General features: G+C 36.7%; 2 protein-coding genes and 1 non-coding gene across 4 annotated transcripts in view; 1 reads left to right on the top strand and 2 right to left on the bottom strand.

Moving 5' to 3' along the window:
• Positions 1 to 1,914: 1,914 nt before the first annotated feature.
• Positions 1,915 to 10,104, top strand: LOC131928593 (protein CMSS1). Of its 2 annotated transcripts, none has more exons than XM_059284664.1 (7): positions 1,915 to 2,000; positions 6,889 to 7,061; positions 8,428 to 8,560; positions 8,736 to 8,907; positions 9,120 to 9,183; positions 9,511 to 9,598; positions 9,813 to 10,104. In XM_059284664.1, exons 1-7 carry the CDS (start codon positions 1,937 to 1,939, stop codon positions 9,983 to 9,985), a joined length of 867 nt encoding a protein of 288 aa, XP_059140647.1. In that variant the 5' UTR covers positions 1,915 to 1,936; the 3' UTR covers positions 9,986 to 10,104. The 2 variants fall into 2 exon arrangements, with proteins under 2 accessions (XP_059140647.1, XP_059140649.1); XM_059284666.1 differs by having other exon boundaries at positions 9,769 to 9,872.
• Positions 10,105 to 12,330: 2,226 nt separating this feature from the next.
• The window catches only part of LOC131928592 (potassium voltage-gated channel subfamily C member 1), a 25,963-nt gene continuing 22,511 nt past the window's right edge, over positions 12,331 to 15,782 (bottom strand). Inside the window, exons 4-7 of the mRNA XM_059284663.1 lie at positions 15,111 to 15,254; positions 14,485 to 14,794; positions 13,554 to 13,879; positions 12,331 to 13,291 (exon numbers count right to left, since the gene is read on the bottom strand). Coding sequence (XP_059140646.1) covers positions 12,701 to 13,291; positions 13,554 to 13,879; positions 14,485 to 14,794; positions 15,111 to 15,254 — 1,371 coding nt within the window. The 3' untranslated portion in view covers positions 12,331 to 12,700. The remainder of the gene's footprint in view (positions 13,292 to 13,553; positions 13,880 to 14,484; positions 14,795 to 15,110; positions 15,255 to 15,782) is intronic.
• Positions 15,301 to 15,384, bottom strand: Trnal-cag (transfer RNA leucine (anticodon CAG)). The gene has a single exon. It is a non-coding gene; the product is annotated as a tRNA-Leu (tRNA).

Raw genomic sequence — 15,782 nt, 5'->3', positions numbered from 1 at the left:
ACCCTTCCTCAACGGGCCATTTTTCTCGTATATATATATATATATATATATATATATATATATATATATATATATATATATATATGGCGCCTTTTCTGTACTCACCGATCCCCTACGTCCCTACCAACGATGTCTGAACATATGTTTATCATGAGTATGCCTGTCTAAATCGCTATATTTTGCCCCGTCATCTCACTACGACACATCTTGGTCGTCAAAATGTTTGATGAGACTTTTTCTGGAGCAACTCCGGGTCAACTTGCACCTGTAACTTAATATCTGAAAAGGCTTTGTTCCTGTGTAATCACATTACATTTGCAGTAGATCTACATAATTATCTCCCATTTCTAAATCTCAACCTGCTCTGTTTCAGCTATCCGTCAATTTTCCATTGCCTGTTCTGGTGTGACAAATCGAAAATGTTGAGGGGGGAGGGGGGGCTTTATATTGGCACTTTCTTCTTCGTTCTAAATTCTAATGGTTGACGGAATTTTTTCTAACACAATAAAGTATTCTTTCTGAATTTTCTTCCATAGCCTTTGTCAGAATAATATGTGCGTTGTTTGATTTATCAAGCCTAGGGGCTCGATCTCGGGACATTTAGGTTTAGCCACGCCGACTCCACAGCGGTATTTAAAGAAGATTTTTCAAAATTCTTTCACTTGAAGAGGCAAATGTATTTTAAACTTTCAACTTTACTCTTAACTTGGCTCTGTGCGTGTAATAATAGTGTGTTGTAATTGCAAAGTTAAACGTGCTAAAGTGTTTATCTAAATCCAGCATGACATGATAGTACAGCACTTATTGATAATAAACTATACATTGAACATAGAGCATTGAGCGCTAAATTGTATTTTTGAATCTTTGCAATTTTTTTTATAAGTTCAATACTCGACCCGTATAACATGTTGGGTTATCTCTGTGCTGCTATTCCTTTTCTTTTGCAGTCAGTATGCATGTAATCGAATTGAAATCAATAATAGTCTACATATGGGGAGTCTAATTAAGTCTTCAAACTGTTAGAAGTAATTTAGACTGTATATCGGACAGCTGTGACGCGGCTAGAATAAGTCTATAGAGATTTGAGTATTTATATTAGTTTTTTCAAAAGAATGTGGGGGATAGAAGAGACACATGTCACACAAACATTGTTTGTAAAGTCATCTGTTTGCCATTTTGTCTGCAAATATGCATTAGTCAACCTTTTTTCATGTCGGCTTTTTAAAATCATATATATAGATAATTAAGAAAATTGAAAACGTGAGTAATGATTCTGGTAAAAATATTTGTTGATATCGCAAATGGAAGCCGCCAACCCACCCTATCCAAGCTACGCATCTGTGTCTAGTTAGTTAATGGTCATCATTGTTTTATAACAGGACACTCCCCTTTCCCCCGGAACACGTTTACCGCCCCATCAAACGAAGTAAACGCAATTTTAAATAGGAAAATAGAAAAATACCAATATATACTTCAACAGTCCCCCCCCCCCGCCCCCCCCCCCCTCCTCAAAGAGAAAAATGTCTGAAAGAAAACGACTGGTCACATTACACAAATGTTTCGAAGGACCATTATCGAAGAGCAGTTTCGAGTGGATTGACTGTAATTTAAAGGAGTAGGCCTATTCACGATCATGTTTTGAGTTTAAGTGTATGTACACTATTGTTAAAGAAGTTTGGCGTATAAAATCCTCTATGCCTATACTTTCTCTACAAACGTTTTTTTGCACTCAAATATTTAAGTTTTTTAAATCAAATTTTAGCGACCAACGCTTTTATCAATAATTTAAATCATAAGGTACTAAGGTACTATTGTAGCAATTAAAAGAGCATTATCTTTTCTTTATTTTATAATTTAAAGCTTTTCGAATGTTCTATTTTTATGGCAGCTATTGGAGTTTAGTAAGCCCAATTCACTAATTATTTTTATAAACAACATGGCTGACAATCTAGACGATGAGTGGTGGGTTGACGAAAATAACCATGATAAATCTGTCTCAGGTATTTTATTACAGTAAAGTTTATAGACCGCTGTTTATAGATCTATAAAACATTTGGAAAGACTTTTATGAATACATAAAACTACAAAACCCCTATAAAACATTAAGCCCAAAGTTGTTGCAACTCTATGTCTATGACTAGGCTTTTTGATTAGGTTGAATTATGGATTTTTTAAAATAAAATATTCTGTTATTTCAAATACACCATTAAGTTCCTTACCCCTTAAGAGAACATTTGACACCACATTTAAATATCTAGCTTATTCGGTTGACGAGAAAAAAGAGAATTTGAAAATTTAGCTAGAATGGAAAATGAATGACAAAACAAGAATCTTGCTCCTGGACCGGCATAACATGACGCCGTGAACTTGTGTGCACGAGCTTTTAATTCCCGCCATGGTAATTGCGTCAGCTTAGGTCATTTACTCACCGGAAAATAACAAAAAGCAACTGGTTGATAATAAAACTTAGATCTAGTTATTTTATTATTTATTAAATTCTACTCTACATTTTATTCATACCATTTTAAGAAATAATGAACACCTACATAAATCAAATGACCATAATAAATATTTTTATTTCAAATTCTAATTTTAAATAATAAATATGCATAAAATAATATGATAGTAATAGTTAAGATAGTTTATAAATGCAAATACATTTTACACTCAATCACATTATATTGAGTCAACAGTGTGGCAGCTGAGGTTCATACATGGTATTAGTGTCTTTTTTTTTTTACATTACATTTTTGTCATCTTGAAAACATGACGTATGTGATTTTTTTAAAAATAAAATCTCCAAACATCGTCACTCGCGTGATTGCTTGCTTATGTTTACTATCCTGTGGATGAAAAATCCCACCACGGTTGCGGGGTCACCGTGACTTCAGCAGGCCTACAGTACACGTCATAGAATGAACACGCGTACACGAGATGGTCGGTGTCTTCACTTCTCTCTCCCCCCCCCCCCCTCTTCTTCAAGCAAATTGAAAAAGAGACCTACTTCCCTACTTCTGGTCATTTTTTTTAGTTCGGTCATTTTTTTTTTAAGTTCGAATATCAGGCATGCTAGACAGCCAGCTGTATAAAAAAAATATTTTTTAAACTAGATCTACGTCTAGCTTAAAAAAATAAATAAATAAACGCTTAAAATGCCCGTAAACAGATTATTCGTAAACAGATTATTTAGCGCCAAAAAAAAGGCCGCTGAACGAGCATTTTTTACAATACGCAGCAATGAAAAAGGCTAACGGCCAATCAATTAAGTCTAAAAATCGCCCGTAATTAGGCCTAGCTCTGAAAAAGGCCACTGAACGAGCAACACTGATTATATAAACGAATAGGCCACGCGGCGTTGACGAGGTCAACCACCGGTCACGAATGCAGCAACGGTCGGCCCACAGTGAAGAAAAAATCAATATACTAATAAAATTACTAATACAATAATAATGTCTATAATTTTACTTTTTCCACACATGCTACAATTGATTTATAATTAAAATACTAGACTTAACAGTTCATTCCGTAAAAAACAAAAACTAGTTGTTTCAGTCTGGCAACTAGCGTAACAATGACGTCATGATACTTAAAATAGCGGATAGAAATGTCAGCGTGGGTACCTCATCCTCGAGGAAGATTTTAGAAAAAGTAATCAAAAATACTGTAAATATACATGATAAATATATCAATTATATATTAATGTACAGTTAGTCGAGCCGTTTTCCCCGTTAGTCGGTCGTTTTTGGCGGCGGTTCAGTTTTTACGGAGAGTGCTCCACTAGAAATCCTCTCATTATTTACAACCACGAATCTTGCGATTTTTTCTGGCATTCTAAGGCATATTATCCATTTTATTAGCAATTTGCATTAAAATAATGATGAGAATTTGCGATATAAACAGTTTTTTCATTTGTCGTGGATGGGACCCCTAAAATAAACGGAAAAACCGTCAGAAAACGATGCGTGACGTTTCAGGGTCAGAGGTCAATCCTGCCATCTAAGCAATGTGCCAGACTATTTTTTATGAGAATTACAGAATGATTTTTTAAATTAAAAATGTATCAATAATAGCTAGAACACTAGTAAAGTAAACTAAGCTAATTTATTTAGCATATTTTAACTTTCTGTGCAAAGTCATTATTACTGAAAAAAATTACAAAGTCAGGTCAGTCTGTGGCACCCTCCACTGAACTTGACAGAAGGAAAAAAAACTTGACCCGTGACCTTCATTAAAACAGAATTTGTTTTTATTTTATTTTTAGTAAACATGTGCTTAATCTTACCCAATAAGTGATAAAAATTTGAAAATTAATCTTAATTACTGTTGTAAAGTGAGATAAACACTAAACAGCTTAATAAACACGTGTTTTCTTGAGGGGGTGTGGCACATCGCAATTATAACTTAATGTTTCTGTGTTTTATGACTATATAAGTATATTTGTACACAATCAGGATGCTATGCTTTTAAAATTGATAAATGGTAAGTATACCAAGTTACAAAACCTGCAATCTAACTAATAATTCATACTTTCAGTTTAAAAAATAACAAAACGATTATCAATGAAGAAAGCATAAACATTCTCTTTTTAGGTGTGGCATAAAAAAAACAGGCATAAATCTAGCCAAATGATTGGATTCTTGCGCAGCACACATTTTCCCGCGCCTCGTTTTCACTAAACAAGATTATAATAAAATGGCATTATTGGGGGTGATCGTTTACCCACGCACATATCTCATTAACACAATAAATTATTACCATTTAATTGTAATATGTGTAAAATTAATACTTTAGAGTTTACATCTGACATAAGCTGGTTTACGCCGTGAAACGATATTTCAGGGTTATTTGATTTAAAAGACAAGAATTCATAGAGCTATTTTCACTTACACGTAGCTTGCGAGACAAACAGAGAAATTAGCTCAAAAGTACATCTGGGAATTCTTAAATAACAGACTGAAATAGAAACGGATAGTTCCGATGTCTAAAATTAACGATGGCCTCGTAATTATTAGTTTTATCCCTCTATCGTTTAGTGAAAGCGAAACTGGTCGCCATTTTTAGTAAGCGCATGAGCCGTGGGATGCCACAAAAATGACAAACCCGGAAGCGTTGAACCGAACGGCCTACTATGACAATGAGAACTAGAGATCTAGATCTAGAATCTAGATCTAGAAAGTAGAATCTAGTTCTAGATCTACTTTTGGATGATATTTAGAATCGACCCTTTGAATCCCGGACAGATCGTCCCCCCGGATATATAATATATTTAATTAATTAATTAATTAATTTGCTAATTATAAAATTATGTATGATGCTGTAGAAGTAGGTAAGTATAATTTTTTACTATGTATTTGTACTATTAAACATATTATTAAAGAACATCGTTGTTTTAATACCACCCTCTCCCCCGAGACGACAATGAAAATATCAAGCAGAAATTATTATCTCCCCTAAGTTTCAAATCATTTATACACTAAATTCTCTGCCCCTAATAGCTGTCAGTTATTCAAACTGGCTCTACTATTGTAAACAATAGGGGTGAACCATAGCTCACCTGACAGGTGGGGATGAGGGTGGTAGCAATACACCTAGAAAGCGGGGTAGGAATGGCTAAGCTGCGTGGTGTCTCATATGGTCCCTATGAAGAGAATTATATATATAGATAGATGGCAGAGACATGGATTAAAATTTCATTACCAGCAATAATCTCCAAGACAAGCATTGAGAAGATACAGAATACTGAGTAATACAGAACTTCTTGAATATTTTGAAATTGAGGTGGCAAGACAAAGTGCCGAATATAGACGTATGGGTGGAGAAGAACAAACGAGGAGCCAATTATTGTGCAATTATTAAGATTTAAGAATGAGGAAGTGGCACTGGTTGGAAGACACTGCAAAAGACTCATTCTAATGTAACATGTCAGCGCATGGGGGGAACCCTCAGGGAAAGCGATAGAGAGGGACAAAAGGCCCTAAGCTCGACTAGGAGTGAAGAGGATTGTCAAGCAAGTCATATCAAACTGATCAGACACTAATTTTGATGATTCTAGCTGAATGGGGCTAAATACAGCATTTTAAATTTTAATTTTTGGTGACCCACAGCCCAGCAGCCTAATATGAAATGACCCTTCCATGACAATACATTGACGGGTTGTGGGCCAGAAGTTCACACCAGCAGAGGAATTTTAGGCTGGAAGGGGGAAGTGGGGGTATGACTCTTGTAACAGTTAAATGTAGATGAATGTATGTTTCGAGTATGTATCTTAAAAAGGCGATATAAATATAAAATATAGTATGGGTGTGCGCATGCGCTAAGGAAAGGAAGAAGAGGTAGATAGAGCGCAAGGCAGATGGCGATGTTTTCTACAGTGAAGGTGTTGTACATATGAACCAATAAAATTATGGAAATTACAGGAACAAGGGTTGATTTTTGTTTTGAGTGTGTGCCATGAAATAGGTAGTGGAAAAGGCCGTGACAACTCTGATGCTGCAATCAAATATAATTGAAAGGATACTAGTAAATTGGTTATGTAGCCTACAAACAACACACATTTAAAAATGAACTATTTGTAATAATCAATATAAATATAAAAAAAAAACGTGACTAAGAAAACAAGAAATTATAACAAAGATAAAGAAATTATAACAAAGATAAAGTTGGCATTTTAATTCATATAGTAGAAACTCACAAAATAGTGAAAATCCAAAAAATTTTGCCCAAAGGCCAAAAATAAACCTATGCAAGTTGACCAATGCAATTAATTTCAGTAAACAGAATCTGTCCTAGTGTTGTTAATATTCGTTATTATTTAAATACAATTTATTTTATACAATTTAAAGATCCATTGTTACCTACTCCATCTTTATCATATTTTTTTTTTTACAGAAAGTGAAGGTAAAGAAAAAGTAAAGATCAGTAAAAGTAAAAAAGAAGGAAAAGTCAGTTTAGATAGTGAGAAGAAAAAGAAAGGAGCTAAAAGGACTGCAGAAGTTGGTGATGGCAAGGAACCAGTGAAGAAAAAAAAGAAAGTATCTAAAAATGAAAAGAAAAAAGAACGTGTAAGTCAAATTCTCAAAGCATAGTAAAAAAAACTTTCTGTAAACTAAGACATTTTAAGAGACAATCATAGAAGTAACCCTAAATGAAGCGGGAGTGATCTCCCCTAAACTTTCTCAAATATACTTATATAACACTACGCGGGATGGCAACTCAGGATATAGACATGTGTTTTAATCAATTTTTAATTACGTAAACTTTTTAAAATAGAATAGAATCTCCATCGCTATTTCATATGCATTTTTTGAGAAATCTGAAATAGCGTAAAGTACTACTTCAGGTAAACGGAAATTACTCAAAATTCGAAAGAAAGCAGATAATTAGATCTTGTACTTATATGAGAAATTTTGTCTATCTATCTGAAACAGTACTCAAGTTCTAGGCTTTTGAAAAACCAAAAGTAGAATTAGTTCCACTTCGGTTACCGGTAATTGTTAAAAAGTTGATACAGAACTACAAATTTGATTATAATACCTATATATGAAATTTCATCAACCTAGCTGTAACAGTACTCAAGTTATCATGTTCACAGACATAGACATATGGACAAAATTGCAAAACTATGTTTTTTCGACTCCTGGGAGGTGTAAAACATTGATTAGTGAAGACTTAGATTTTTTTGCACGATTACAATACTTCCTCTTAACTTCGTATACGAGAAAGTAAAAAAGGAGGCATCTCATTGTTATAGTTTGTTGCTAATAATGACACTAAATTCCTTTTGCCATGAGGTTGGCTGTTGCTATCCCTAGTATTCTCTACCTACTGAGATAACGCTATTATCTAGTGACATTTTTATCAACCTTATACTACCTAATCCAAATCATATCTGCAAATTGATACTAATATTCTGATCTATTCAATGTGATGCCAACTGGCTAATTTAGCTTGGCTTACTTTACTCTAGCCCATTCACTGTGACACACTGTTGTCATGGTAAAACATGTCACATTGTTATAGAAAAGTATGTCATCATGTTGAAACATTGTTACAGAAAATTATGTCATCATGTTGAAACATTGTTACAGAAAAGTATGACATAATGTTAAAACAATGTTATAGAATAGTATGACATAATGTTAGATTAATATTATAGAAAATTATGTCATCACGTTGAAACATTGTTACAGAAAAGTTTGACATAATGTTAAAACAATGTTATAGAATAGTATGACATAATGTTAAAACATTGTTATAGAATGGTATGACATAATGTTAAAACAATGTTATAGAATAGTATGACATAATGTTAAAATAATGTTATAGAAAAGTATGACATAATTTTGAAACATTGTTATAGAAAATTATGTCATCATGTTGAAACATTGTTACAGAAAATTATGTCATCATGTTGAAACATTGTTACAGAAAAGAATCACAGACGAGTCCCCAGAGACGCTAACAAGACCTGGCATGCCAGAAGATGTCAGAGCTCTGATGACAAAAGTTCTAAAAGACAAGGTCAAGGATGGGCTGCTGGAAGATTGTTTGCTAGATTCAGGTTTGCTACACGTTTCTTGGTTTATCTCATCCACTCCACACAGTTGGTTGTATGATTTTAACTTCAGACAAATATTACTGTAAATATTTATTCATATGTACTTTTTAAACTACTTTTGTTACAGTAAAATATTTAATGTAAGATTTTATAGTTGTCTATGTTGTGTCGTCCACAGAAAATGACTTCTACCCCTGCAACACAGAAGCTCTGGCACCCAAGGATTACCTGGCATCAATCCTAACCAAGTGGAAACAGGCCATCAAGAAAAGTTTCTTCATGAAGAAAACTGGTAGTCCCTGTCTGCTTATAGTGACTAGCTCAGCTATACGGGCAGTAGAACTCAACAGGTCAGTGCCTTTTTTTTTGCCTGACATCCCATCTACATGGACTCTTATACAGGTCAATTTATACTAGTTTTGTATGCTGTAATTAAAAAATCTAATGTCTAGATTGTCTTTGTATGTTTTCCTGTGTTATATCTGTATTACTCTTGATGAATTTGATTTTTGTTTCATTATTTGGTTAAATATTTCTAACACCTTTTTGTTATTACACCCAGGCAAATAAAAGATTTCTTAGACAGCAGGTGTAAAGTTGCCAAACTTTTTGCCAAACATTTAAAGGTGAGGAGCTGCATAGTTCATTTAGTGGCTACTTCAGTCTGATAATAGCTATAAAAAAATTTCAAATATTATTTCATATAAATGTCAAGTTTAAAAAAACCAACTTCTTTCGTTCGCTACATTGCAACGCATGAGTTTAACCACACACTGTGGCTAGTCCTCTAGATTGAAATGCTGTACTGGACCAGGCATCAACTTAGTCTCCATACAAATTGAAGGATTGTAATCCAAAATTAGACATTTTATGCCCTGATAGGGAGAGCACTAGCCTTGCTATGTGACCAGATATAGGTGTCAACTATTTGTTCTGTACTCTGACATTTGCAGGTAGAAGAGCAAGTCAAGTTTTTATCAAAGACAAATTGTCAGGTTGGCATTGGAACACCTGGCAGACTGCTGCTATTAATTAGACAAGGTAAGTGCTAACGATGTTAAAGCCACAATAAGAAAACCTTGCATAAACATTTTTTTTACAACCAGTTACTTAGTGTACCTGCTTGCTCTTACAGCAGAGAGTATTAAATCTTAAGCTCATTTTAATTTGCCTTACAACTAAGAAGTTTAATAACTGTATGTAATGTTTAGGTGCCCTACAACTAGAAAGTTTAATGACCGTATGTAATGTTTAGGTGCCCTACAACTAGAAAGTTTAGTGGCTGTTGTGTTAGACTGGAACTGGAGGGACAGCAAGTTGAAGCGGATGTCGGATATTCCAGAGGTGCGGACAGACCTGGTGACTCTACTCAAAGATTATGTCATTGAAACAGTGCAGGCCTCGCCATGCAAGTTGGCTTTGTTGTGATGTCTGTCTGTGTGTGATGTCTGTCTGTGTGTTTGTGATGTCTGTCTGGTGGTTGCTGGTTGTTTGACGTGGGATGGTGTAAATGGAGCAAATGTACAATTTGTAGTGTAATTTTAATAAAAGTTATATACTATTCAGATTGATTTTATGTTTTTTTCTGTTCAAAATGAATTCATGGATTAATTTTCTGTAACGTCAGAGTATTTTTAAAGGGTCATGAACAGAGACCCGTAATAAAATGGAACCGTCACAGTCAGGACAACTACTAAACAAATTACTAATTTGTTTGTGTATTACGTTCAGGTTATAAAAACAACAAAATCCATTATGTTGAGTTAGATATCAACAGTTTTATTAAATCCAAGCTAGAGGCATCATGGGTATAAAAAGTTGACAACAGTTTTGACTAGCAGGTATTTGAGATTCACCGATAGACTTTGTACACTGATCAATTCTCTTAAATCATATCAATATCTGAACATGATCCTGATGTTGGTAAATTTCCTGTTACGATGGTACAAGTTTTAATATCACACAAGTGGTCTGGGTTGGTGTGTACATGTACACATATCAACAATCTCAATGGAATAGGCTTATAAAAATTCAAACTTTATAATACAAAATAGGAATGTAAAATTGTCGGAAAATTTAATCTATAAATAAAAAGTTTCTGCATCAGTCTGTAATAAATGTAAAAATTAGGAAAAAAAAATAAAAAATTGTAGAAATAAGGACCAGCTATTTAGGTAGTGACATTCTAAATATAAAACAATTGTAGAAATAAGGACCAGCTATTTAGGTAGTGGTATTCTAAATATAAAATAAATGTAGAAATACGGGCAAACTGTTAGCTAGTAACATGCTAAATATAAATGTCTATCAAAATTTATGATTGAAAATAAGAAACCGGTGGTTATAGGATGCTAAATCTGTGTGTAAATAGGGACCAAAGTGGAAGGGACTAAAGTTACAACATGAAATCTGTGTGTAAATAGTGTAGAATAGGTCAAGGCAGTTTTATAGTTTAAAAAAGTCTTCATATGGACCAATACACATATGTTGAGGTGTGTAAACAGTGGTAATTTTGGATTTAAAATTGGAATGCATAGGCACCATTGTTAAACATAGGGATCATCTTTAGTGCACATGGAATATTGTTAAAAGCATAGGGAACATTGTTTTAAGGCATAGGGAACATTGTTTTAAGGCATAGGGAACATTGTTTTAAGGCATAGGGAACATTGTTTTAAGGCATAGGGAACATTGTTTTAATGCATAGGGAACATTGTTTTAAGGCATAGGGAACATTGTTTTAAGGCATAGGGAACATTGTTTTAAGGCATAGGGAACATTGTTTTAAGGCATAGGGAACATTGTTTTGTTAAGGCATAGGGAACATTGTTTTGTTAATGCATAGAAAACATTGTTTTAAGGCATAGGGAACGTTGTTTAAAACATTGGGGCCAAAATTTTAGGCACTTGAAGTAATATATATATATATATATATATATATATTAGATATATACACATGCACTTAGATAGCAATGATGAAGGCACTGGTTAAACAATAGTATACAATCAAGTTGGTTCTAAATGTATAACTAATAAAATTATTTAACACAATTTTATGGTTACGTATAATACTTTGTGTAAATAATTAGGCCGATTCTAGTCGGAATAAGATACGCATGCGCAATGGAGAGAAACTACGACTTGCTTAGCGGCGATGTTTTCGATGGTACTGCGCATGCGTGTGTTTACAACCGCAGAACCCTAATACCAACCCTAATCCTATCCCTAACCCTAATCCTAACCCTAGCCCTAATCCTATCCCTAACCCTAGCCCTAATCCTAACCCTATCCCTTATCCTACCCCTAACCCTCATTCTAGCCCTAACCCTAGCCATAGGTCACTGCGCATGCGCAGAACTATCTTTTGCCGAAAAATCTTATTCCGAGTAGACACTTCGAAATAATTATGGTACTTTGATGAAATCTTAATTGTATTGAAACAATATATGTCAATATAATGTTGTTATCTAGCCAGCTGAAGTTAACATGTTTGTTTAATGTTTCGAAGTGACTACTCGGAAAAAGATTTTTCGCTCCAGCGTCTCCACCTGGTCGGCAAAAGATAGTTCTGCGCAGGCGCATTGACCTATGGCTTGGGTTAGGGTTCTGCAGTTGTAAACAAACACATGAGCAGTACCATAGAAAACATCGCAGCAAAGGCAAGTCGTAGTTTCTCTCCTTGGCGCATGCATATCTTTTTCTGGCTAGAATCAGCCTTAATGTTTATAATAGTTTATGGGCCTAATAAATAAATTAAAATGGATGTTGTCTGGATGAATGAATTATTAATGGTATCTGCATTGATAAAAAGTGCATACAACTATTAAGTACCTTACATAATCAGATAAGTTGTAATATAAGTAGTTAATTCCAAATATGTACATGACTTTGACAATGTTACAAATAAATGCAAAGTATCCAATACTGTAGTGTTTGTTCGTCCAATGGCTCGTCACTCAAGGGGAGATAACTAATACAGCAGCCGTACAACTATAGAACTCTTGTGCTTGTAGAAACTCAAAGAGCCAAGGGAGAATTTAAAAAAAAAACTTAATAAAATTATTCAATTATTCTGATTATATAGAAAAAAAAGTAGACTTTAAAAAATGGTTTTGATTTAACTGCTGTTTTGTTTATATAAACCTAAGCCGCGACATTTAGTATGACCGTTTCTTTTGAATCCACTTCATCGTCATCAAGCTCTGTCGTCGTGGTTTCTTGAGTCTGAAGTTTGGGCCTGAACGAGAAGGTCTGGGTCTCGTCCGGGCTAAAATCTCCAGTCCCACCCTCACCCTTGGCCGGCGCCTCGTTTTTCGGGTTGATGTCAGTTATTTTTAACGAACGGAAATTCCCGAAGCTCATGAGCTTGTCGCCGAGCCCGCTGATTTGCGGTTTTCTCCGGTAGAACGACCCTGACCTATTTTCCCGCTGCTGCTCGCGTCGGATGCTGGAGGTGGTGTGGTTGTAGTACATGACGAAGTTGTTGACTAGAACCGGAACCGTGAAGCCGATCATCAACACGCCGGCAATGCCGGTCGCCGTGCCGATGAGGTAGCCCACGCTGGTCTTGGGATACATGTCGCCGTAGCCGACGGTTGTCATGGTGATGACAGCCCACCAGAAGCACTTGGGGATGCTGGAGAACTCGGGCTGCACGTCGCTCTCCGCGAAGAAGATGAGCGAGGAGAAGATGAGCATGCCGACGAAGACAAACAGCAGGAGCAGGAGTAGGTCCTGTGGGGGAGAGGCACAGATTGAACCAGTGACTGGATGGGGAAGGGGAGAGCATCAACATTATAGAGGGAAGTTAATTCATTTTCATTGTTAGTTCCCCTGGTTATTCGAAATCAAGACAACGTTTGATCTGTTTCCAAAACACAGATATTAACTAGGGCACAAGTGTATCTCGTAGCACACACACAGACGAACACAGACACACCTACACACATATATAGCCCAGCCCACCACGTACGCCCACTTGACAAGCCCACCTTACCTTGATACTGGCCTTGAGTGTGTAGAACAAGATCCACAGACCAGGAATGTGCCGCATGAGCCGGAAGATCCTGAAGACACGGAGCACCTTGAGAAAGTTGACGTAACGCATGACCAGGCCGTACTGCACGGCGGATGACGTGAAGAGCTGCACCATGTTGTCCGTCAGGTCTGGCAGCAGTGCCAGGAACTCTATGACCGACATGGGCATCAGAACGAACTTTGCCTTGTGTGGGGACACCAGGAACCTGGCAACCAGCTCCAGAGTCAGGAAGATCAGGCAGGCGATGTCCAGGTAGTGGAGGGAGGGGTGGGTGAACAGGCCGTCTGTGGAGGGAGGGGGACGGGGGTTAGGTTGTGGGTAACTAGAGTGAGATGTGGAGCGTGTGGCTGGTATAAGGATACGTGACCGATCTATGGATATGTGAAGTGGCTACCCCTTGACTGCCGTGGATAAGATACTGATGATGTACTTGTACGTGTGGTGTTGTTGATGAATTAGTGGATATGGTAGCGTTGTTGTAATGTGGATAAGGTAGTGTTGTAATGTGGATAAGGTAGTTTTGTTGTAATGTAGATAAGGTAGTTTTGTTGTAATGTGGATATGGTAGTGTTGTTGTAAATGTGGATTTGGTAGTGTTGTTGTAATGTGGATATGGTAGCGTTGTTTGTTGTAATGTGGATATGGTAGTGTTGTTGTAAATGTGGATATGGTAGTTTTTTTGTAATGTGGATATGATAGTGTTGTTGTAATGTGGATATGATAGTGTTGTTGTAAATGTGCTGTTGTTACAAATGTGGATAATGTATTAATGGAGTACTACATTATTATGATTATTAAAGTGAATAGGATACATGATATTACAAAGAAATAACTTCTTTATCATTACACATGATCTATGAGTTATTTTTAGAATTGAATTCTAGTTTACTTATTTCCTCGGGTTCCTGTGACGTCACATTGAGTTCCACCAGCCCCTGCAGCCTGTGGGGGGCGGTGTGGTTGGTGCCGTGGACAACCCCGCGGTACAGGCCGGTGTGGGAGGGGGTGACGTCCCCGGGGTAGGGCGACTCTGTCCAGTTGCTGACTGCCCTCCATGGCTGGTCGGCACTGACCGAGGGCTGGGTGGTGGCCGGCCTGACGGTGTTGTGGGTGGTGGTTGTCCTGACGTCGGGGTGGGTGTTGGCGCAGAACGAGATGATGCTCAGGAAGATGACGGACAGAGAGATGAAGCCGTAGACCTGCGCAGTCAACACACACAACATCACGTGACTGGGTACATTTTTATGGTATCTTACAAAAAAAAACTCAACATTTTAATTTTAAGGGTATCTTTCAGAGTTTAGATTCCATCATTACAAAGAACATAAGCTAACTGACTTCACAATAATAGATTAGTTGTTTAAATCAACCAATCACAATCTTTGTTTGTAAACGTTTAGTTTTTGGAATCAATTTTGTGTTTTTTTTTTCTTTTTAAAAAATTACACTACACCGCCATAATACTGTATCCTTCTAGCATTGAACTAACTCAACCCCTAAGTGGGCGGGGCTTACCTGTGCGTAGACAGACGAAGACGGGGTCGAGAAAAATTTCCAAGCTTTTCGGCGAATTTCTCTACAAAAAGACGAATGTTCTTTGTACGGATATTCTCCCAGCTGTAGATTCGCATTTCTGTCGTCTTCCAGCTTGCGGAGAGCCTGGTAAACAAAATCAAAACATGGGAAATTCAGAAAAAAATAAACTTGTCAGAAGTGGGATTTGAACCCACGCCTACAGAAGTAGACTGCGACCTGAACGCAGCGCCTTAGACCACTCGGCCATCCTGACCTATGACAAAGGCCCATTTAATACCATCACATTCTTCTGTCAGATTATGCCTGTAGGGTTGGCATTGACCCACCTGTTTGGTTATCATTGACCCACCTGTAGGGTTGTCATTGACCCACCTGTAGGGTTGCCATTGACCCACCTGTAGGGTTGTCACATTGACCCACCTGTAGGGTTGTCATTGACCCACCTGTAGGGTTGTCACATTGACCCACCTGTAGGGTTGTCACATTGACCCACCTGTAGGGTTGCCATTGACCCACCTGTAGGGTTGTCATTGCCCCACCTGTAGGGTTGCCATTGTCCCACATGTAGGGTTGTCATTGACCCACATGTAGGGTTGTCATTGACCCACCTGTAGGGTTGTCACATTGACCCACCTGTAGGGTTGCCATTGA

The sequence above is a fragment of the Physella acuta genome, unplaced genomic scaffold, assembly GCF_028476545.2.
Source record: "Physella acuta isolate Inbredline_101_S28 unplaced genomic scaffold, ASM2847654v3 ptg001524l, whole genome shotgun sequence".
NCBI classification, from domain to species: Eukaryota; Metazoa; Mollusca; class Gastropoda; family Physidae; genus Physella; species Physella acuta.
The sequence above is the reverse complement of the archived record's forward strand: the minus strand, read 5'-3'. Positions and strand labels throughout refer to the sequence as shown.

Excerpts from the sequence above, each read along its gene's own strand:
- LOC131928593 (XM_059284664.1), top strand. The coding sequence starts at position 1,937 with ATGGCTGACAATCTAGACGATGAGTGGTGGGTTGACGAAAATAACCAT. Across the intron at positions 2,001-6,888 it reads CCATGATAAATCTGTCTCAG|AAAGTGAAGGTAAAGAAAAA; the intron begins GTATTTTATTAC and ends TTTTTTTTACAG. Across the intron at positions 8,908-9,119 it reads CGGGCAGTAGAACTCAACAG|GCAAATAAAAGATTTCTTAG; the intron begins GTCAGTGCCTTT and ends TATTACACCCAG.